A 24,336-nucleotide genomic window follows, 5' to 3' on the forward strand; every position below is an offset into this window, starting at 1 on the left:
CCACCACCACCACCACCACCCTCTCCTCTGAATGGGGGCGCTGGAGCCGTCTGCCTGTCACCGCTTGCCTCTTTGTTCAAACTGATTCTCCCCCCTCAGCGTATAGCTGCTGGCGAGGAGGGGGACGGACGGTGGGAGCACCTTGCTGTCTGTGTGTGTGTGTGTGTGTGTGTGTGCGCGCGTGTGTATGTGTGTGATCTGGCGGATATCAGTGTGTGTGAGGATGAACGGCGCAGAGGCTGCTGCTGCCGCTCAGTGAGGAGAGGATACCGCTGAAGAAGGAGCGCAAAGTCCAACACTCAGCCTGCTGTCTCTGCCTCTGCAAAGTGCTGTTTCACCCCCTTGTTCCGTCGTCTCTGCGCCCTCCGGGAGCTCCGGAGAGCACCTGCACGGAGGCGCAAAGCTTTCCGCGCATTCCTGAGGATTGCACCACCGAGACGCGTCTGGTTAGGTCAGAAAAAAGGTAAGAGTCATAATTTTCTTCGCATGCATGCTTTATGAAACCAATCATTTGGTCAGTCAGTGTGTGATATCTGGAGTCACCGGGTGGCAGGAGGCGCCTGAGACCCCTCAGCTGCCGGAGGAGGGTTTTAAAGTGCTTTTATTTCTTGGTTATGATAGAAAAACGCACTTTAGGTCAAACTGGAGCCAGAGGAGAGCTTGAAATTTGTGGAAATTGTTGATTTCTTTTCACATTACCCATCCATGCAATATCCAATTCAATGCATATGCAGTAATTCTGAGAATTTGCTGTGAGCTGATACGATTAGTCGATTAATCGATTGAAAAAAATTAGTTACCAAAGATTTTGATAACCGATTAATCTTATTTTGTAAGCAAAAATGTCAAAGAATTGCTGGTTCCAGCTACTAACATGACAGGATTTGTTGCTTTTCTTGTCATTTATTATAGCAAATAGGGACATTAATGATTAATCATTGAATTTAACTGATTAAAAATGTATCAATCAATTAACCATTTGTAGAAATAGGGGGAAAAAGAGAAAAAAATGAAAATGAGGGGAGAAAATGACAAAAAGCATGTTTTGTTACTAACTAATTATTGATGATTAATCAAGTGCTAGTGTTTTCAACTATTGGTTCAGGAAAATGCACAAAATTTGCAACCCTACTTGTAAATGTCAAACATTTTTCATGTCCAACTTTTCAGGATTTGCTGCTTTTCGTAGTAAACTCGAATGTTGGTGATTAATTATTAATCAATTAATTACCATCAACAATTTAAGAGATTAAAAATGTATTCATCAATTAGCCATGTGCTGAAAAAGGAAACTTCAGCTTAAAATGAGACAAAAAATGAGAGAGAATGCAGGGTTTGTATCTCATTAATTATTGATATTTACTTGAAAAATTGATTAAGTTTTCAACTATTGGTTAAGGAAAAGGCACAACATTTGTAACCCTAATAGTAGATGTTGAGTATTTGCTGGTTACAGTTTCTTAAATGTGAGCAGTTGCTGCTTTTCTTTGTCACTGATGATGGTAAATGAAGGGGTTTGGACTGTTGGTTGGACAAAAGAAGCAATTTGAAGACGTCACTTTGCGCTGATCGATTGTGAAAATAATTCTCAGATTCATCGACAATGAAACATAATCGTTAGTTGCAGCCCTCCTGTGGACCAATCAAAGCCTCTCCTCTCGCATCATCACAGTCGCAGCTTCTGAGACGCACACAAATTGCACCCATTTGGGATATCTTTAATTATTTACAGGTCAAAGCTTTTAATATTGGTCTATATTTACGAGCCATGTAGGGGCATGCATAAATCATCAGCTCAGCAAGTAACCTTGTTAGCGTGTCCTCAACATGGTTTCCTCTCAGGAGATCTTGTCTTCATAAGAACTTTATATGCTTTGGTTTGCATGCATCTTTAAAATGTTTCCTTTACAGGTGACACAGTTTAAAAGAAATCAAAGGGACGGAAACCTTCTGTTGAGTGATGCAACTGCTTGTGAAAGCAGATCTGAACACTTGAACAGGTGTTTGTGAAATCTATTATGTAAATCAGAGTCCTGTGGTGAGCAAACGACATGTGCTAAATTGCTGCCAAAACCAGATCTTATGTTGGTGCACATCCAGAGCCTGTCACCTGGTCGTGGCATCAAAGATGTGTATAGAAACTGGATTGTCAGTGATCACTGCCGCAGCTTTACTTTAAAGGGATAACTCGGATAATCTGAAGTGGGGTTTGAATGTATTTCCTACAGTCGATGCCGTTCGGCACGCCCCCAGTTTGGCGAAGCAGAAAAGAAGCTGAGCGATGTAAGGCTGTGGACCGAATCAGCAACAAAACATATTTTAGCCACTTGATAGTGGCCGACCCCCCAAAAATCTACATCACTTTAAGGGTACACTATATTTAGAATAGTTTCACTGCTTTACCTTGTTGTCAGACAGCTTTTTCGGATTGGAAACGTGATTATATAAGCCAGATATCACTCTCTCTAAACCAACCAAACTCCATTGGCGAAAACACTAATTTTACTTTACTGCTCAACTACCACTGCCTCTATCTGTTAGCTTGTTTGTGTTATTGTGTGACTTCGGTGAATGCGAACAAATATTTTAATACACCGAAATCAAACAATAACACAAACAAACTAACATATCGAGGCAGTGGCAGACCAGCAACTCTGGAGTTCTGTCAGACAAAACTGCTGATTTTGCATATGGAGTTTGGTTGAATGACAGAGTGCAATATTTGGCTTATTTAATTGCAGTTTCCTGTTGCAAAAGGCTGTCTAACAGAAAGGATAAGTGATGAATATATTCTAAATATTGCATGTACCTAAAGTGACACAGATTTTTTTTTTTTATAGGAGGAGCTATTTTTAGGAGGCTAAAATACATTTTGCTGCTGACCTGACCACAGCAGTTAAATGCTGAGATTTCTACACCAGCACTCCTGCTGCTTCTCCAAACAGGGGGCATGCTTACCGGCATCTACTGTAGGTAATACAGCGACCATCAATAAGTACCCCATACAAGCCCAGTTCAAAAAATCTGAACTATCCCTTTAAAGTATCTCATGTCTCTGTGCCATGTAAACTAATTCTGCTTTTGTCCTGAAAATACGAGATGAAAAATGACACTAAAAGCAAACAAATGACAGCAAAATGAGGGATTGTCTTGTGCCGAGCATGTGAACGGGTCTTTGAACGTCTCATATTGATGACATGGCTGCTCTGTAAACAAACACTGGCGTGTACAAATCACGGTGACGGAGGAGAACACGTTGGGTCACCTTGACAAATGAGCAGTATTGTCTGAGAAGATGAGAGGCCCTGCAGCCCAATAAAGCCCATTCTGTTTCTATTCAGTGCTCCGGTCTGGAGGAGTCCAAGTCTTTTCTTCTCTCGCCTTGTTAGCGCGCCCACCACCAGCTGTGTGTCAGCGCCGTAAAGCTTGAAGAGGTTAACTAGGCAACGTCACACGCCATAGACGAGCCAGGGCCGAGGAGATGTATGTGTGTGAGAGATAACGGAGAGGGAGAGGAGCGGTGCCTTCCTGTTGGGATGAGGGGAGAGGAGAGAATAGTGAGGAGTGAGGCCGAGAGACCCAGCTGAAAGTTTACAGCATGCATTTTTCATTCTGTCCGGATGTGTGTCTTGTTTGAAAAGGGGTGTCCACGAGCCCCAGTTTGTGTTTGTGTGTTCGCGTGTGTATGTAGATGAGTGCACTCATACGAGCAGGGGGATCAGAGAGCGGTGTTGTGGGGAAGAACAAGGTCTAATTCTAAAATAGAGTAGGAGCTCGGTTCAGCTGCCTCGCTGTCTCATGCTGCACACTTTGCACTCAGTCAGCCTCACTATTGTTTATCATGTCTGCCTTTGCAATCCGAGGAGTCACTTTGCATCAGTGGAAGACGAGAAAGGAGTAATGTTAGATGCTTTAAGATATTTTGATTTATCGATTAGTTGATCGACAGGAAAAGAATTGACAAAAATGCCAAATATGCCCTTGTTTCTCTCCATGATTGTGAGGCTTTTCTTTCTTATTTGATGATAAAGTGATTATCTTTAGGTTGAAGGACGAAGTTTTTCACAATTTTCTAGAATTTTATGCACCAGACCAAACCAGTTCCATACAGCTAATGACTAGATGCTTAAAAGATTAGTCGATTAAGCAACTGAGACTAGTTTTATTGCAGGTTAATGTAGGATATATTCCTCTTTGGTGCATGAAAGCAGCTTAGTTTTCCATTTTCTTTCAAGAACAACATTATAGTGGTGTATGAGAACATGCATTTACTATCACTTGGTGGATTTTTACACACCAATGCTCAAGGTAGATAAAAAGCAAGCCTGCATTCATATTCTTGTATTTATTCTCTGGGTTATTCATTCAGGCATTTTCATATTGGTGCTTTTATCATGTTTGTCTTTGTTTGTGATGTTTGTGCGTCAGGGTGGAAGCTCTGTCTCTTTTACTGCTAACCAAATCTACCTTTGGGTGCAAATAAAGGAACCTGATGCTGAAATCAAGAGCACAAAGTATAAATGAAATAAGTAAACTCATATACAGCCAACGGTTTTGATAATCAAAAGCAAAAATGCCAAACCTTTGCAGTATTAGCTGTTTTCTTTGTCATTTGTGACAATAAATGAAGAGTCTTTGGGTTTTGGACAGTTTTTGGACCAAAAAAAAGCAATTTGAAGACGTCACTTTGAGTTCTGGGAGATTGTCATAAGCAGACAAACCAACAAATAATTGATTGATGAAAATAATCAGCAGATTAACTGATAATGGAAAATAATTGCAACCCTGCTGTTAAATGAGGTAAATGATGTGCAGATGTGACAATACTGAGATTTAGAGCTGAAACAATTAGCCAGAAAATTAATCAGCAAACTGTTCTGATATAAATCTCTGTTATTTTCGGAAAACATCTGCTGGCAGCTTCTCAGATATGATGATTTGCTGCTTCTCTCTGTTTTATTTGATTATAAATTTAATATTTCTTTGTTTTGGACTGTTGATAGAACAAAACAAATGGGCTTTTAAAATTGTGGTGGGCATTTTTCCACCATTTTCTGACATTTTATTGAGTAAATCTGAGAAAATAATCTTTTTTAATGTTAAGGACTTTTAATTCTTAGTTTCTTTTGTAAGCAACCATATGTTCAGTGTCAAATGTGTAATCAAACGTCTGTTTATGTTTTATGATGCTGTCTAGCTTTGCGTCAGACGCTCCTCGTGCCTTTGTGATGTTTTCATGTGAAGCAACGGACCTTAGCGCTGTGGCCCAAGACAAATTTCCCCTCAGGCACAATAAAGTTTACTCTACTCTGCTCTACCTTATCTTCCATAATGAAAACGGTTGTTAGTTTCAGCCCTACAGTACTGTAATGCCATAATTTTTCAGAATAAAATGAAATAAAGGAGATAAGTTTGCCCTGCCGGTCATAAGTGAGCAGGGTTTTTTTTCTCCTCCAGTTTGCTGGTATGAATGTATTTCATGAGTCTTGCTGATGGTGTATTTTCAGTGGAAGCCAAAGGTAATTCTCAGTCATGGCTTGAAATTATTCTCTATGGTATGTGAGTGCCCACTCTAATATGTCACTTAGGTGATTATGGGATCTATTCCCCGCTAATAGAGTGCTAATAGCTAACAGAATAGCGCTATATAAATGCAAATCCGCAGCAGGATTCGCTTATAGCAGACGATCAAAATAAGCTTCACCTCGGAGTCGGCCACAGCTTTGTTGCTTTATGGTTATGCTGCCCTGAGAATGGGTTGTTTGGACCAGCGTGTGATGGGTATGTTCGTACAATGAGACTTCTTTGTTGCAGTCTTTGGTATTTCTGTCCTCACAATAATTCATAAGCAGCGGATCCCACTGTGAGCAAGACCAAGAACCTAAGTGGGAATTTTATGATCTCTTTGAACTTTGTGGTGCGTTTACAGCCAGAAGGGGACTAGGCTTTAGACTAACAATGACTTCACAGTGACTGGAGCTAAAACTGTCCACGTTTTCAGCACTGGACAGCTCCCAAATCTCACAGCCCAATGATCCGACCACAAACATTCGTCAAATGGAGAAAGAGAGCAGGGTGAATAGTTGCTTCTTTTTTTTTTTAGCTGCAGGACTGGGGAGGTGTAATGTCGAACTCTCTGGTCTCCCTGGAATATTGAGAAACCCCCTCGCCAAATGAGTCCCCCAGGCAGCCACCAAAACCCAAAAGGGATTGGACAAACCGATCCATCAATCAGCTTCAGTGTTTAGCCTGGGAGGGACTAAAGCTGCCCACCAGGCCAATCATTACAAGCGTAGATGAGACCACAGCTGAACAGCTCAGCCACACAAAGAGAAAGGGTCCCTCTCTTTGTCTTTGGCCCGGGGCTCTCCTCGAAGGTACCGACTGGTGGAAGACAAATGTTTGGCCTTACAGTTGGCTGAGACGAGGTCTTACCAGCTTCTGCACTGAAGAGAAGATTAGAATGATATGAAAGAGACAGTTGTTTATGACATCTTTTTTTTTATTATTGTGAACAGCTGATGTGATAATGAGGAGATTTTGCTTCTTGCCTCTCAGGACATTGGCATTAGTTAAAAAACACTTGAAGGACAGAGCTCCCTTTTTTTTCACCCCCTTTTCCTCACTTAGTTGATATTCCACAGACTCAGCACATCATTAAAGACGAGGAATTCTTGGATGAAGTCCTTCCAGCGTGTCTGTTTGTGTCTGTTATTCCGTTTCATGAGCTTTTCTGACCGCCTCTCCCTGTGGATGAAAATGTGGTTGCATTGTGGTAGCCAGCTCTCACAGTACAATGAGTATATGAGTGTGTTTGTGTGTGTGTGTGTGTGTGTGTGCAGCTACGGACTAATACACTCAAGATGACAGCAGCGTCTCATGCACCTGATCCTTTATTGACTCTGTTACTAAGAGCTAACCTCAAAACCTTCACCTTTAACCTCTGGTGTCTTTTAGACACAGCTGGTGCACTGCCCACTTAGACCGTCTCTAGCTACATATATTTGGCCTCTGACCCTAAAATCATTAGCCTCCTTCAATATAGTTATTTAGTTAAACAAACATTTCCCTACAGCCTCATAGCCTCAATGGAACTGAGTCATTAAAGCTGCTCTAATTTATTTTTTATCAATATGTCAAATGACTTCTATGATGTGAAAGGAGGCACTCATAGTTATGAATGCACAGAGAATTAACACTCGACTCTGTAGTTGCCTTCAGCAGGGTGTTTTAGCATCTTTCAGCTTATTGTTTTTGGTTTTCTGGCTCATGACATCATTATTTTGGTTCACCGAGAATATAACTGCTGTGAGACAATCAGGAAATACCCTTTTATTTCTCTGATTCTTGCTACCAGCGCTCCCTCTCCCCCTTCAGTCTCTACCTCACAGGAGCACAGCTGCGCTCTCTCTCATCAAACAAATGGACATAAATCAAAAGAGGCTCCTTGTTTTCACGATTTTACAGCAACTTCTGCAGCATTTTGCAGCAGACGTTTATTCAACTTTTTCAACTTTTTTGCCGCATACCGCTGTGTTTTTTTGGCATTCCCTGTGGCCCTGTTGCCGCAGCCTAACGCACTACGCTCACTCAAAATGAATGAGATGACTGGTGTTTTTGGTGCAAAGCCTGATTCCATCTGAATGTGGCTTTTCACCACTGGTCACTTGAGTGTTGGAGTTTCCCCCCTGACCGTTGTTCTTTCAAAATGAATAGGCACGAACAGTCTGAGAAGTAATGCACGACACAAAAGGTGCAATGACATCACTTTTGGCTCGCACGCCCTCATCTTGGGGGATACTGTGTTAAGCATAAGCTTCACAGCGAGGACCAGCTAGTCCACCTCCTGTGTAGATCATGGATGCCATCTTGTGTTTCAAACTGCACATAGTCCAGCCATATTCTAGGTTTTGACCTTATCTTGTTCTGCAAGAAAGCTCTTAAAACTGGATGTACGCTACCTTTCCAGCACAAAACGTCAAGACAAGACAAAATTATCGATTTGCTGGCAAACAGAATGAAGCATTTAGCAGTTAAAGACACAGATATTTCCCTCAGGACTTGGAGGAGACCAAAAACAGAGCTAAAAGTAAAGTGAATGCTGGACTTATATGTATATTAGCCACTGTTTACTAACACGTTCATCATATAAACTTATTAAGTGATTATATGTGAAAGTTATGCCACCAAGTGTCGATTCATTAGTTAATGTTTTGCTGTGGTTAAGTACTGCACATAAAATATAATTAGTTTAAAAAAAATTGTGAAAATCAAAAGTCACGGTAAGTCAAAAGTATGATTATGAGTATGGTTCCAAAATAGTTTGTCAAAAATTGATGGTTTACTGTAAGTCATAATTATCTCATTATAAGTAAAAATGTAATGGCAGTACATGAAAATTATGACACAGTGCAGCAAGTAAGTCAAAACTGCAGTATTTCAAAATCCCTTTAATTAAGTGTTGAAATGTATTTTAATCTGTTTTTTTTTCTCCTGGCAGAAACAACCCACCTTAGAGTCCTTTGGATAAAATCACTCCAAGGACAAATTCATGCAAACTCACTCGCTGTTTACAGACTTGGTGATTTTTAGACAAAATAAATCAGCTTGTTTTTTTTTTCTCTGAAGTCCTTGTTTAAGTAAAATGAGAACATTTCTCCTCTTCCAGTAAAAGGTTCGTGAGTAACAAATCAATTGATGTCGGTGTGATTTGATCCTTTTTGATGCATTACAGAAATGAGCGATGATTGATTCTACCGAGGCCGCTGTCTGGCACTCCCTGGTTTCTATTTCCTCTAAAAGCTGTTACAATACTCTGTTCTCACACATTTATGGGCCCACTTATAAATAGTGCGGCTCCCTCATATGTTAATCAAATGCATTTGAATTGATTTTTTTTTTGTCCAGCTCACAGTTGGATAACGTATATCGAATCTTTCAGCCAAACCTACACCTTTTGCACATACGCACACGCAACAAAAACACACAAATGACGGTGCCAGAGAGAGGCTGAGCATGAAGAGGTGGAGAGAGAGAAAATGAGCATCTCTGAGCTCATCTGCTGCAGGTCGGTTGAGTGCAGCTCCACAGCAGCTTCACAGGAAGGTCTGAAACAGATGGATGTTATAAGAGCTGTCAATCTCTCACAGGTACATGCACACTACTGATGCATGTATTAAACATCACATCAGTATATTTCTACTTGGTTTAGTGAATAATTAATAAAAAGAACAGTAAAGTTACAGTACTAAGGATGCACAATATTGGATTTCTGCCAATATTCAAGATGCTGATATTTTCCAACTTATTCTGCCCATTTGCTGACGCTGATACCAATAATAAATCATTTTTTTCCCCACCTAATTGCAAAGAACACCAAATCTCTCTTGTGCTTAAATTAACACATTATTCTGCCTACTCTTATTGTGACGGCTCACTGGCAGATGCAGACATAAAATACAATGCTTTTTTTTAAAATGTGCACACTCACTTAGAAATATAAGAACTTCTGCTGACAGCTTTTTTTTTTTAAAAGTGATGCTCTCTTTGTTCTTCACAAATTGATCCTTATCGCCGTCTTTATTGGTGTGATGGTTCTTAAGATTGGTCATTAAATTTGTAGTGTTGAAGGGATGCGCTGCACGACTAAGCAATCACTGCAAAAAGCACCTTTGCTATTTGTTTTGGACTTTTTAAAATTCCTCCACATGGCAGACATACTAGCACCGGGTGTGCATAATTAAAGCATCATCTTACTATATGAATTTTTTCTTACGTTGGTAAAAAAGCAACATATTCCCATGTGATGGCGACGTGCCACATCTGCCCAGATAAGTACATTTTATAGCACTTTATTGAGGAGTCCTGGGCGGCACGGTGGTGCAGTGGTTAGCACTGCCGCCTCACAGCAAGAAGGTCCTGAGTTCGATCCCCCAGCTCCGTGGCTGGAGCAGGGCCTTTCTGTGTGGAGTTTGCATGTTCTCCCCGTGTCTGCATGGGTTCTCTCCGGGTTCTCTGGCTTCCTCCCACAGTCGAAAGACATGCATGTTAGCTTAATTGGTGACTCTAAATTGCCCGTAGGTATGAATGTGAGTGTGAGTGGTTGTCTGTCTATGTGTCAGCCCTGTGATGAACTGGCGACTTGTCCAGGGTGTACCCTGCCTCTCGCCCAATGTCAGCTGGGATAGGCTCCAGCAGCCCCGCGACCCTTACGGACTAAGCAGTTACAGAAAATGAATGAATGAATGAGGAGTCCTGTCATAAGAGTAGCACAGCTCCTTTAAGGGCAGCAGTGTGTGTGTGTGTGTGTGTGTGTGTGGCATGTAAGTGAGCAGTAGGCTGAGAATGATGGTGCTGTAAACAAAGCAGAAGAAAACATTAAGTTGTCATTGTGGCAGTAAATGCACTGTACAGCATGTCACTTGAAATATGCTGCAGCTTTTCAAAAGCAAGAAAAGTCTTATTTGTTGTTTTCCCAACTGCTGGAAAAGTGAAGGAGGTTAGCCCTGAGATAAACTGAGGAAAGGTTAACTATAGCAGTAGCTGTTATTGTTGTGCTTGCGAGGTCGCATCCCTTTCAGAAGCTTTGTAATCCAGCCCTGAACTTGAACAGTGTTTTTTGGAGACGTGATAAAAATAAATCCAACACTGAATATCGTTTGTGATTATTTATCCACGTTTCCATCTTGACAGCAGGTGTTGAACCTGCTGATCAGTCGGAGGCTGCGTTCCTGTCGTTCTTGTCGTGACTGACAGCGCTGATCCGTAATTTCTACGTGACGATTCAAATGTATTGTGCGATAGAGTGACATGAGACCGACAGTTCAAAACAAAACACTGATGACGATAATGAGCTCAACCCTGCAATGGGTTCTTGTAGGGGTGTAACAATACATCGATCTGGATTGATATACTGATTCAACGTTTAACAATCCAGTATAGTCGATGCAAAGGGAAAATACCGACCTATATTATCATCTTGAACATAAACCTTTAGTTTTGGAATTCAGTCATAAAATTGGCTGCTTTTTGTGATACAAAAATGTAACTGGACGTATTAAGTGGACTTGTGATATTGTCAAAATCAATTGTAGACCCTTGAACCGAAGTATTCATATTGGCAAATATTGCATCGTTGTCCAAAGAATCAATATAATATTGTATCGCAATGAAGACACGCCTGTCATATTGGCAGAAATGTTCATTTCGGGCCGATCCCAATATTTCATTTTAAAGTCTTTATCCATCTGTACCAGTAGGGTAAACACAGGTGTTACCAATGACACTCATTAGGTTCCATTCCATTTAGTGTAGCAGTTGTAGTCTTTCCAGTGAGCCCACATGCACAATAGCAGCTCGACTCTGTTTGACCCAAACTGAACCTCAGTTAGCATCATTAATAACACCTGTGTTTGCTCTACTGTGTTATGTCAAAATGGCTGCTGTGAAAAACGCCAATGGGATCGTGCATCCCTACTTCACAGCGATCTAAATTGCCTCCTCTCTGGGTTTTACTGCATTCAAATCTGGCCAAATCTTAGTTGGCTCCTGCCGAGCGTGTTATCGAGCCGGATTAAATAACCTCTGTCCCCGTGCCCAGCGAGATCAATGGTGTCAGTGTGAGAGGAAGGAGTGTGTAATCTTGAATCGGACGGACCAGCAGCTTTCCAGAGTCCTCTCTCCATCTGAGTCCGAGGCCAGAGCCGCATGAGTCATTAGTTGCTTTGAGTGTGATTAGTCACCACACAGACACACACCAAACACAAAGGGTGTCTGTGTGTGAGAGTGTGCGCACGATGCATGAAGGGAGCAGGAAGTGAACACCTGATTCAGCTCACTTTTCTTCAAGAGCGTCCTGTTTTTAATTTGCCGAGCAATTAATGGTCATGCGCTCTGGTTTAATGTCTCTTTTATGGCTCCGAATCCCCACTGCAACATACTAGCACTGTATTTTCTTCTGTCTTTACAATTCATTAATGAAAATTGCTTCTTTGTAAGCACACTGGAGTTCAAAACTCAGCCACAAATCTATTCAGGATGGTTGCAGCTTTTTTTTTCCCCTCACAAACAGCAAATTAAGAAGAATTATAGAGCACCCAGTGCAGATTTGCTGAAGAGCTTTTATCATGACACTGTAATATTGTCACGGCGGTGATAAAATGACCTTCCTTTCATTCCTCCTCCTTCATCTTCCTCCTCTCCCAGCTCACCACTTTGTCTGTCACTCATCTGGAGCTGTTGTTGTGCTGTTCACTCCGCGGGCTCTCAGGAGGTAATAGTTTAGCGAGACGTGATTAAAGAAAAAGGGAAGGAGAAGAATCACCTTCTCCTGTCAGGTCCCAGTAGGGGGAAACAAAGACGGACAGTTTTGACACTTAACTGTAAAACTGTCTGTTTCCGTCCTGAAGTCCAGTATTACAGATTTATCTGACGTGCTCAGCCCCTCCTCTGAAGCTTCGTTATATATTTTTAGACTATAATTCTACTGCTTCTTCTTGTCATCATGCCTAAGAAAGGTTTTGGAACTTCCTGTAAACTACAAAAGATTTTTTCTTCAGTCAGAAATTCATTTCCCTGTGGGACAAAAAGAGCTTGAGTTCTTTACTGCTGGGTGGAGAACAATATTCTTTCAAAAGTCAAGCAGAAAGAAAAAACACATTTTTTTTTACCATAAAAAGAAAAAAGTATTGCATATAAACACAATCAAAAACAAAAACACAAGAGCAAAACTGTAAGGATATTTTGTGCGGTTATATGTTATGTTACAAAACCTCCATTCAGAGTTGAGTCTCACTGTTTACCTGCTGTGTGTTTAGTTTGTGGAGGTTTATACAACTCTGGCAAGGCAGGGATCTGCAACCTGCGGCTCCAGAGCCTTATGTCAAAGGCTCAAAATGATTCAGACATTCTCCAACTGTTAAAATATAATAAAAGTCTTTTAATATTTGGTCAGCTAATATGTGTGTCATACACCTTTTCCTCTAAATTCTGCCAGTGGCCAGTCTTGAGTCTCCCTTGACAAGCTACAGACGCCAAATCCGATAAAAGAAAATTCTTAAGGGAAAATAGGTAATTTAATTGTTGCAGTTCCAGACAGAAATGTTGTAGACCCCAAGGGTAGGCCTATAAACTTCTCACCCAAGGCAGTGCTACTACATTTCCCAAGGTCTTTGTGTTGTCATTTTAGCATTGCCAGACCAATTTGCAGATGTAAATTAGCCGGGAAACATCTCAGTTGATTTTCTGTTCCTGAGGGTATTATCAGCGGGCGCAGATCAAAATGTCTCCGGAGGCAATTGGATAAACTTGCAACCAATCAGAGCAATGAAATGTGTGACACGGCGTAGTTGGTAAATTACATTGCAGACTTTCCAAATCCTGATGGAGGTACAGCAAACACATCACTTTATCAACAAATGTTTTACGTGCAGTTGCTTGTTCTTTCTTCTTCTCAGTTCATTTAATACTGACGTGAAAGCAGATTTAGCAGAAACATTTCCACATCAGCGGCAGCCATCTTGTTATTTTTTAATGAAAATGCCTTAATGGCCAGTAATGTTATGCTCCTCAGTACAGTCATCACCCCATATAAGATAAATGGTTGGATTCTGATTGGTTAGCACTCGTTACCTTTGTTTATTTGGGCCGTTACGGTTGGGCAGGTTATGGGTATGTTTAGGCATGAGGAGTGTGATTTGAGTAGGGTAAGATTATCAGGGTAAGCCAATCAGAAGCAGAGTAGGGCAGGACGTATATATATGACCCTTCTTGTTTAAAACTAGTTGGCTGGAAATGTCCGCTGGAGACTCACCCAACTCGCGGAATAATTGGCTACCCAGCTACGAAATTAGCAGATAAAATTTGACAGCAACAGTTGTCATTTCAGCAAACAGAATAAGCAGTTGTCTGCTAAAAGTGAGAATCTGCTTTTGTCTTCTTCTGTCTGAAATTATCGTTTCAAAAATAGCTCTGATTTTCGAGTAAATCTGCCGCTGTTATCCGTGTAAACTGCATAATTTGGGTCAATTCACGAACTGTAAAACATGAAGTTTACTTGTTGTCTAACAGAGATGCCAGCTGCCAGTGTGTGCGCTCGTGTTGGCGTGTGTGTTGCAGTGTGCGTAGCCTGTATGTTTGTGTAAATGCTTTGTGCTCATTAATGCAGAAGATGAGAATCAGTGACCTACCTTGTGCAGCGGCTGCGGTTTGATGTGGGTCTTTACAGTAGCTATAGTGGAGTGTGTGTGTGTGTCCTGAATCAACATGGGACCCAACCTGGCCTGATTAAGTAAACCTTTGCAGTCTGTGAACGCACACACCCACCCACACACACTTGAATGTAGCCTGATGGAGGCATTTTAAGCATAAAGCTGTCATGCTGCGCTCACAAACATGATTTATCCTATAACCACAACAGCAGCTGACATGACGACTTCCACACTTTTCATGTTTTTGTTTTTTTTTCCTTCGAGCAATTTTCCCATCGACAGCAGAACTGAAGGAGATTTGGGTCGAGGGGCCCGTCTCGCCTGCGTCACGATGATCATGAGGCCAGTTGGTCTCCAGCTACAGCAGATTGACAGCTTAGTGCTGAGCTGTGATGTAGGTCTGCCAGCCTCGTCTGTTAGCTCTCTTTGGATCTCCGTCACTCCGCTCGCCGGCTCTTACAATGACCTAAGAATGCGTCCCATTCAGACAACATCGTGAAAATGTGTCGGATGGACATCCGTATTGAAGTCCACTGAAGCATTTTAGAGACTTCTGGCTCTTTTCTCTCCAAGACACAACTGCGCCTGTGAAAGGCGAGGAGGAAGAGGGGCGATTTAGAGGGAGGCGTTCACGACATCTGATGTCTCGTCCTTAACAAAAGGTGGTGCTGGTTAGTATGCAGCTGGTGTGATTGGATGGCCAGTGCACTGTATGTTGTAAATCCCCTCTGGTAAAACTTTGAAAGGTGGCTGTCTATAGCACACAGTTGTCCATATAGGCTGCGCTCTGTATTCTGTTGCTGTGGATAGTGGCTGTTGGGCCCCTGCCAGTCCCAGGCCCTCCAATACAACACTCTCTAATGCTCTCCGCTTACAAGACTGGGCAAACTCCTCGGTGTCATGACCCTCTCCAAGCCTTAAGAAATCCCTTGTCACCCACCCAGCTAGCTCAGCCACATGCAAAGAGTCCAACGGCTCGACCCCAATCTGTCACAGCCCATCACAAGGTCCTAACCCACCTTTAGAGATGGGATGCCTCAAAGTGTGTGGCACAGCGGGGGTCTCACCCGCAACCAGAATCCCCCCCCCCCTTTTTTTTTTTCCAAGAATCAAGAGACCAACCTGTTAGCCCACCATTAAAAAATCGCTCAACAAATTGTCGTTTAATGACAGTATAGTTTGGCAGGTGTCACGGAGCGCTTTCCTATCTGAGAGGAATGTTTTTCCTCGCCTCACACGCTCCAGTTTTATACGGTTGAAGGTTTTACTGAGCTTTCACATGGTCGGGAGAAGAGAGCGACCATTATTCCTGTAATTTATAAAGGGTTGAACTGGTGTTGCATAATCTTCTTTCTCGGAATCAGGGATGCTGTTGGCATGAGTTGCTGTTACCTTGGTGTATGCAAAAAGAGTCTTTTGCTTTCCTGGATAAATTGTTTACTTTATGTAACTGAGGTCTAGACGTTCCAAACATGTCGAGCTAATTTCTGCTTAAACTTTTCCAAACTTTTTAAATGGTCTACTAGCAAGTTTCTGTTGCCACTAAAGTCTAAATAACCAATTTTTTTTGCCCACAAGCAAATCAATAATTTAGAGTTTTTAATTTAGAGTTTCTTTGTGTTGCTTAACCTTAAAATCAGAGTTATGAAAGCTGTGTTTTCTCAATTCTCCTCTTCATCTCCATCTCATACCAGTACGGGGCAATAAAGCTCTGTTTCAGCCGTCTCTCCAGTGAGCTGAGAAGCTTCAGGCCCCGAGCCAAATCCTCTGGCAAAGTCAGCAGCTCATTTCTGATGTGTGGTAGGATTTCCTCTATGTCGTGCAGTAAGATTGCACCAGAATCACTTCTCCTTCACTGCAGTAGTGCTAAAAGTTCATCCGATCCTGTACTTCTGGGGCCAGATTATTCAGTCAAGGTGTCATCATTAGATTTATCTCTCCTTGTGTGTTGTGTAAGATCAAATTAGTCTTAGTAAGGTCTGATGGCCTGTTTTATAAGACCAGCGCTGAATAATAATGTTGGCATTATTATACAGGCAGCTGCAGCTCAGGTGGTTAAGTGGGTTTTGGGTGAAAAATATAAGTCACTATGGACAAAGGCATCTGCCAAAGTATTCAATATAAGCTCCAGTGAACTGTGTCTGGGCCTTAAAGTGCCCTTACCGAGGCATTGCTGTTAATTTATTATTGCACTATAACACCAATAAATAAAATGAATAGGAAACGTTATCTGTCCTTGTCTGTGATACTGTGTGTGTGCTGCTAAATCACCGCATTTGCCTGAGATTGCCTTCTCGAGGATTTAGTTTTCAAGGCCATTTTAGGTCATTTTGTGTCTTTTTTGTTTATAGTAGGTACCTAAATAACATTTTATTCATATAGCACCTTTTAAAACAAAGGTACAAAGGCCTGCACATGGTAAACAACAAAAAAATATATTGTACAGAAAAATAAATTAAGGCAAGTTGGTGAAAATTTAGAAAAGTTCTCCAAAGCTGTTTGCATGCTCAGTTGGTTTGGGGAGACAAGGGGGTGTTTTAGAGAGATGGGGCCCTAAAGGCAAAAGCACAATCGCCCTTGGATTTGCGGTGGGTGTGGGGTATAAATAGAAGACCTTGGCTGGATGATCTGAGTGAACCTAGAGGTGGAACAGGGCTGCAAAATTTTGGAACTGTAAGAAGAGGCAAGGCTTGTGTGTGGTTATAAGTTATAGATGTGGCTACAGTGCAGGGAGGTCATCGCAACAACAAGAAAAACAAACAAAACACTGATTTTATGCTGCTGCTTTAATACCTGTGGTTGCTTCACTGATACCGTAAATCACCAACAAAGTTAGAGGAGGGAGATACTAAATTAATTTCACTTCCATCAGGTGTAAACCCTGTCTCCATTTTTTGTAGTTTTTTAGTAACTAAGACACTCAGCTTTGTTTCTATGATACTTGCCATGGATTTCAGTTGGTCTGATTACCTTTGATAAGGTTTTATGAAACCGAACAGCTGTGGGAGTTTTTTTTTTTTTCCAGGCACACACAGGAGCAAGCTGCCATTCATCTGTTCAGACATGGAAATCACCAAACTGTCTCACCTGACGGAAACAGTGACTGCATTTATATAGTGCTTTTATTCAAAGCGCTTCACAGTTTGCCTCTCATTCAGCCCACCACACACACACACACACACACTCATACAGCAATGGCAGCGAGCAAAACCATGCGAGGCCCTGGGGCCTAATGACTGGGAGCAATCTGGGGTTCAGTGAAAGTGTAACTTTAAATGTTTAATCTTAATAGACAAAATAAGTTATCTAATCCAGAACAATACCTGTACTGTACCGTACATGACTGTACGTTATAAACTAAAATACTTGATAGGTATTTTAGTACGGATTTAAATAAAACAGCCTTCACAGGTTCGCATAATTTTTTTGTTGTGTTTGTGCAAAACCAATCATTATGTTTGTGTTCAAGGGCAAAGCATGAAAACAGAATCAGGTTAATTGCAAAGTAGTTTTTCACATAAGCAGAGTTTGCCTTGTTATATTGGTGCATAGCAATAAACATAGTATGTGAAAATAGAAATAAAATTAAAGCAAGATTAAAGCAAGTATTGCAAGGCAAGAAGCATGAACAGAAAATAGAAAACTAACATTAACATTTGAAAAAAAAATCAGAAATATAACTTGTGCAGTATGAGGGTTATTAACATGAAAGTGCTCTGCAGTTTTGTGCAGGAATGTGCAAAAAAAAAAAAAAAAACATGAAAAACTTCACAGTATTAACTTTTGTGTGCAAGATAGAGTCCAAGAGATGTGCGTTAATGAAAATACATCTATTCGGGTGTTTAGACTTTATGTTAATGTAACATCTGGAGCAGGGGCCCGCAACCTCTGGAACCGCATGCAGCTCTTTTGACCCTCTCCAGTTGCTCCCTGTGGTTTTGACAAAAAAAATGACATAGAAATGAATATCTGTTCTTATTTAATCATTTCAATTTTCACTTAATGCTCCAGGTCTAAAGTGATTCTTACACTCTCCAATTGTAAAAATGTGTTGCTTATACATGAAATGAAAAAAATGTTTTAATATTTCATCAAATGAAGAAAATGTTTTAATATTTCATCAACTAAAATGTGCCTATGTCTGTGGCTCAGCTCCCTACACTTGCTATGGATGCCAAATCAATAAAGAGACATGTCTCAGAGGAAAGTAGTGAATTCAATAGTTGTGGTGCCAGACCTTTTTTTTTTGTTTGTTTGTTTTGTTTTTCAGCCAAAAATGGCTCTTTTGATAGTAAATGTTGCTGACCTCTAGTGAGGGCGGAGGGGAGGATATAGGAGTCGGAAACAATTTTGGTCCTGATGGACTGCAGCCTCTTGCAGGAGAGGAGTGTCTCAAAAAGTTAATGTCTCACATGGGAGGGGTTGGCCACGCTTCAGGGTCCTGGAGGAGTACAGGTCCAGGAGGGATGGCAGATTGCAGCCCATCTGAATGGAAATCGTGTATAAAACCTACAACATATAAAAATCTGTTCATGCATATACAATCATACCTTGAATATTTGCCCCCACTCACAAATGATCCTGTTCTCCTTCCCGATCCTGCCTCACTTCTGTCCTTTCCGTTTTCTCTCTGCAGGTCCAGGATGGCGCTCACTGTGTGTGCAGCTGGGCGGCAGATCCTCTTTGCTCTCATGCTGCTGCTCTATTTAGGCTTGGGTAAGTTCTCTGTCTCCCACCTCCGCGCTTTGTGTCCTTAAACTGCTGCATCTCCAGGTGCTGCAGAAATTAACAAGCAGTTTCTGATCTGAAGAAATGGAAGAGAACAGTCAATATAACAAATAAGGCCAGCGCACAAGTGGGTTCAGTGTAAGGAAAGGAGGAAGGGGAGCAGCTGGACCAGAATACAGAGAAACAAATCAGTTCCCACATTAATTTTTACATGGTCTTAAATACACAAGACAGGTCGCTACTAATTTGAGTGTTGTAAGTGAGAACTGACATGCTGAGGATGTTTGCAGACATGCTCAGTGGGATTGAGCTGGAACACCTCCAAACCCATTTATGCAAGTTTAGTCGACCATCTGTTCCATTACAACTATGCATAAAATTCACAATTATGGAACAAAAAGACAAAACATCTCAGAGCCGCAGGTCTCTGGTGGATAGTATCGCAGGTTTGAGGTCCCACATGCAGCCTGCCGACTGCCTGTAGAAAAGATAAGTTCCCCTCCTTAATTACTTTTCCTGCAATTGGCATGCATGATGGTAGCTGGTCAGCCCGGATTTTCATTAAAGAAGGAGAAACTGCATCACTCATTTCCAAAATTAAAGCACACTCTGACAGCAGAAAGTTATTACTCCACGTTCAATCATGTTATCGTCTTTTTTTTGTTGTTGTTGCGCAAGCCAAGATCCAGAAGTAAACAAAAGGATTTGCAGAGTACTAAAATTACTTAAAAAAAACAAAACAGCAATGGAACCTGCTATTGTTCCCACATTCAAGACTAGACAAGTATTTCAGTTAGCTCACTACTGAGTCAGTAATTTCCAAGTTCATCACTTCAAAGTTGCCCTCAAGCACCCCTGTAGCTGTTTCCACGTTTCCAGTCTCTGTGCTACGCTAGGCTAACCAGCTGCAGCTGCTTATCTAAAGCACAGGCAAGAGAGCGGTATTGATTTTCTTATCTAACTCCCTGTTAGAAAGCATGATTTATTTATCCATAGTCAGTGTTAAACCTACAGTAGATGGTGGTTGATGGAGCCACAGTTTTGGAGAAGAAGCAGGAGGAAGAGGAAGCTAAGCGATGAACTGGGCAGGATAAACAGCAAAACATATTTTAGCCACCCAAAAAAAAAAAAAATATCAGTCTAAGTGTACACTATATTTAGAATATTTTCACTGCTTTATCATCAGACAGCCTTTCCTGATGGGAAGCCAGCTTTATACAAGACAAATATGGCTCACTTCAAAGCAGCACAGGAGCTGCTGGTCTACTGCCTCGATCTGTTAGTTTCTTTGTGTTATTGTGTGACTTTGGGGTTTTAAAAAGTTAGTTGGGATTCATGGAAGCTGCACAATAACACAAACAAACTAACCCACTGAGGCAGCAGCAGACCAGCAGCTCCTGTGCTCTGAGAGAAATTGCTGATTTTGCAAATTAAAGTGGTGGAAACATGGTGAATATAGCATACACTTAAACTAATACTGATTTTTTTAGGTGGCTCAAATGCATTTTGCTACTAATCTTGTCCACAGCAGTGTATTGATTAGCGTCTGTGCTGGTACTCCTCTCTGCTGCATGTCAACAGACATCCTCCGTTATACACTAACTGTCGATAAGTGCCTCATACCAGCCCACTTCAAATAATCCAAACTCTCCCTTTTAAAGAATAAACCGGTAAAATGAGTGTAAGCTTTATGACTGACAGCCTGTGCAGAGTTTACCCTGCCTCTCATGTAACGCATGGTTGGCTAGAATGACTGCAACATAAATGTGAACATGAATATTTCACATATAGTTTGACAAAGGTCCACTCACTAGCTTTATGTTGAACTTTGCACCATATAACAGGTAGGACAACATTGAATATTTCACTCGAGATGGAAATATTTGTTTTGGCTGTGCTATTCAATAACTTAACAACAAAGCGCACCTCTGAGGAAGCCTTAGAAGAGAACATTCATGCTCAGCACTTTAAATATATACTAGTATATTATTTGTTGCTGCAGTATTAAGTCTATATTATGTGTTTGTGGGGAACAATAATACAAAAAAAACACCTTAGGATAAAACTATGTTTGGCATGAAGGGATCAAAATCAATTAGTCAGCAGAATTTGCAGATTTAGTTTAAGAAACACTGATATTGGCTTTGACACCTTCCTTGCAGTTTATGTGTGATCCAAACAGCTCATTGGACTCTGGAGGAGGACTGACAGGAATAAGATGGCATCTGTTAATGATAGAGAGTGTCCTTTCATGTCACTTCCAGCTCTCTCTTCCTCTTTTTAGGCTGTTTCTCTTTTGTCCCATCTGTCACCGCCACGCTACAGGCTGCACTTGTCATCCAAAGTCTCTCAATTTCCTCCTTTCGATTTCCTAGGCTCTGCTCTTCTCCTCCATCCTCCATCCTCGATGGTTTTCTGTCTCCTCCTCGGTCCCTCTCTCGTTCCCGCTCTCTGTCTTGTGCCGGCTCTCATTCTTTTCCCTGATATTTGTGATTCTGTGATTACATCTGATTTGGGGGAGAAGGCAGCGGGGGCGTTCTTCAGCACAGAGAGATGCTCTCAGGGGGTTCAGCTTGTGAAAGCCGTCCAATCTAAATGCAGATGGAAATATCTTTCAGTGATTCAATTCCACAATGTGCAATATTCCAAATAAGGCTTTGGTTTTTTTTATCCTTTTGTTACACTCATTTAGTTTTCTACAAACTTGTGCATTTGACTAACAGTGAAAATCTGAATAAAGAAAAGAAAACAAATGCAAAAATCCTTGAGCAAATTTGTTTTGAGCTTATTAAAGCTTTGTAATTATGTCTTCTGCCTTTTTGTTGGTATATTGACATACTGTTGCACATTACAGTCCATGTTAGAGTTACAAACCTTGATTTTGTGAGCAGAAACAACAACTTACCATGGATTATTATAAAATCAGAATCAGAATTATTGCACAGTAGGTTTTCACATATGAAGAATTTGCTTTACAATAAACATAGTAAGCAGAAAAATACAAAAAAAACATAAAAAGCAATTGTTTGTTTGGTAACCATGGTAATAATGATTAGGGCCTTTTACAGGAAAAAGGCCAGTTCTTAAGTCAATAATTCTACTCTGACAGGACAGGAAATGTGTATTACTACTAACTTCACAAAATCTATATAACTGATAAGTAGCTAACGATAGTTTTCGCTAACAATAGCTAACGATAGAGTTTGCTAACAGTAGTGTTTCCTAACAGTAGCTAATCGTAGTGTTAGCTAACTTGTTTAATCTGTATATTACTGCTATTCTCAGACCACTGTCTTTCTTTTATGTCTCAAGTTAGCGTTGTTGTAAATTCTTTGGTTTCTCTACAGATGTTACCAACATCTCTAACTCATCTGTCTTGAAGCTTAATGCCTGTTGTTTTATATATATATATATATATATATATATATATATATATATATATATATATATATATATATATATATATATATATGTATGTATGTTTAAATGTAGGTTTCAATGAGGAAAAAAAAAACGGTGTGGTGAGGTGAGAAAAGTACCACTGGTTGCTAGGTAACAGACATAAAAGTTGATAATCATCATTTATTGAGGATTGAGTAATGGGATGACATGAAATAATATAGCTTTCCTAAAGTTAGTTAGGATTTGTTCTGATAATAACAAATTTGGAAACTTGCTTTTGTAACTTGCTTTTAAGATAGGAAGTTTTTATAATGCAGCTCCTGGAGCATGCTCAGTTGTCATTGCTCTAATTACGCAAATTAGTTTTTATGGTTATAAAAAGTCTTTTATGTTTAAGGAAAATAAAATTTCAATCTTCTTTTGAATAAATATAATAATGTATCAGTGAGGTGCATGGAGGATGAGGGCACAAAGATGCAGGCGCTGGTTGCACGGTTAGAGGATAATGTCTGTACAGGTGATCCTGTTGTCATGGTTACATTGAACCTGTATGTCATGGCAACCAGACAGAGTGAATCGCTGATATCAGTCTGCAGAACCATGAATCTAACTCTTACAGTGACTTTGCCTTTACATTTAACGCATCTCTGGCATGAAATAACTTTAAACAGATTAGTTTGTGCGACAGTTGGAGTCATTTATATGCATGTATTAAATGATTAAGTTGGAGCCAGTGAGGTGTACTGTGGACGCTGGTGTGGGTTTTGTCTACTCATGCCATGTGCATATGTAATTGAGTGCGAGTGCCTGGTATCCTATAATGCGTTCCTTTGGTGGAGTGATAAAACAAGTGCCTTGTGCCTGGAAAAGTGAGTGTGAAATGCTAATGAATCCCTGAGGTCTTGTTAGCAGACAACTTGGTTTGAAGCTACAGTACAGCCTACACTCTATGTATCTCCTCTACCGCTTGAACACTGTACAGCATTTAGCCTGTAATCGAACATTTATGTCTATCAGAAAGTATTTATTGCTGAATCTTTGGTTTTTTCCCCTTGCTTCCTCCAGCATATTTAATTGCATAATCTAATTATGTTTTGTTATGTTGTTCGTCCTCTCTAGGTTCGGCCTCCTCCATAGTGAACATGCGTAGGATCACCCATCCTACAGTACAACAAACGCTGGCAGGCAAAGCCGTTCTCCCGTGTGTCTTCACCCTCCAGACCAGCTCCTCCAGCCAGCCTCCCCACCTCCTGTGGACACGTATCAGGCTACCAGCAGGAGGACAGGGCGCTCCTCTGGAGCAGATTGTGATTTCTGCTAAAGGTAAAAACAAAGATGATCTGGTTTAGCTGTTGATTAACACCTACATTACAAGTGCAAGGGTGCACTTATCAATATTTTTATATTAACGCTGTGTGAAATAACTATGTGTAAAGAAGTCGTGCACAGACAATTATCACCCGACTCTGCAGTTCTCCTCGGCTCAGAGTATTTAATGAATTAATCTGAGGGCCTCACATTGTAAAACTATAACAAAGAACTTAACAAGCTGAATACAGCAGCTCCTGGAATTAAAATGAGATAAATCTTCTTAGGAGAGGTTTTCCACTGGGCTTATAAACGCTCCAAACCTCCCTGAGTGGAAGGATTTAAGCAAAGTAAAGGCAGGGTGCAGATTGAATTCATCTATCGAGGGCCTCTTTAATGTTTTGGTGCCTTTCAGTTCATTGGTTTGGTTTTACAGCCCGCAACGTTACTGTTATGGTTTCGTCTCACCGCTCTCATCAGCCTCGGTTTTAGATGCAACAGGCAGCTGTTCCAGCAAAAGAGCTCCAGAAACCAACTGTAGACGACCTGCTCAACACCAGATGGTGAACATAAAGCAAAGTCCAAGCCATGTGCAGCTGGATTTATTGGACCTGGTGTGCAGTTTATTATTTTAAACTGAACCACTCAAACAAAAGTTTTAATGTTCCTGAAAACTTGGTTCTCAATAGAG

The 24,336-nt window shown here is 40.9% G+C and overlaps 1 protein-coding gene across 1 annotated transcript in view; it reads left to right on the plus strand.

Moving 5' to 3' along the window:
• The first annotated feature begins 207 nt into the window (after positions 1 to 207).
• LOC146317548 (neurocan core protein-like) overlaps positions 208 to 24,336 on the plus strand; it is a 59,584-nt gene continuing 35,455 nt past the window's right edge. The window contains exons 1-3 of the mRNA XM_084731875.1: positions 208 to 463; positions 18,844 to 18,923; positions 23,457 to 23,660. Coding sequence (XP_084588001.1) covers positions 18,851 to 18,923; positions 23,457 to 23,660 — 277 coding nt within the window. The 5' untranslated portion in view covers positions 208 to 463; positions 18,844 to 18,850. The remainder of the gene's footprint in view (positions 464 to 18,843; positions 18,924 to 23,456; positions 23,661 to 24,336) is intronic.

This window comes from Lutjanus erythropterus, chromosome 12 (genome assembly GCF_056507025.1).
Source record: "Lutjanus erythropterus isolate fLutEry1 chromosome 12, fLutEry1.hap2, whole genome shotgun sequence".
Classification (NCBI taxonomy): Eukaryota; Metazoa; Chordata; class Actinopteri; order Lutjaniformes; family Lutjanidae; genus Lutjanus; species Lutjanus erythropterus.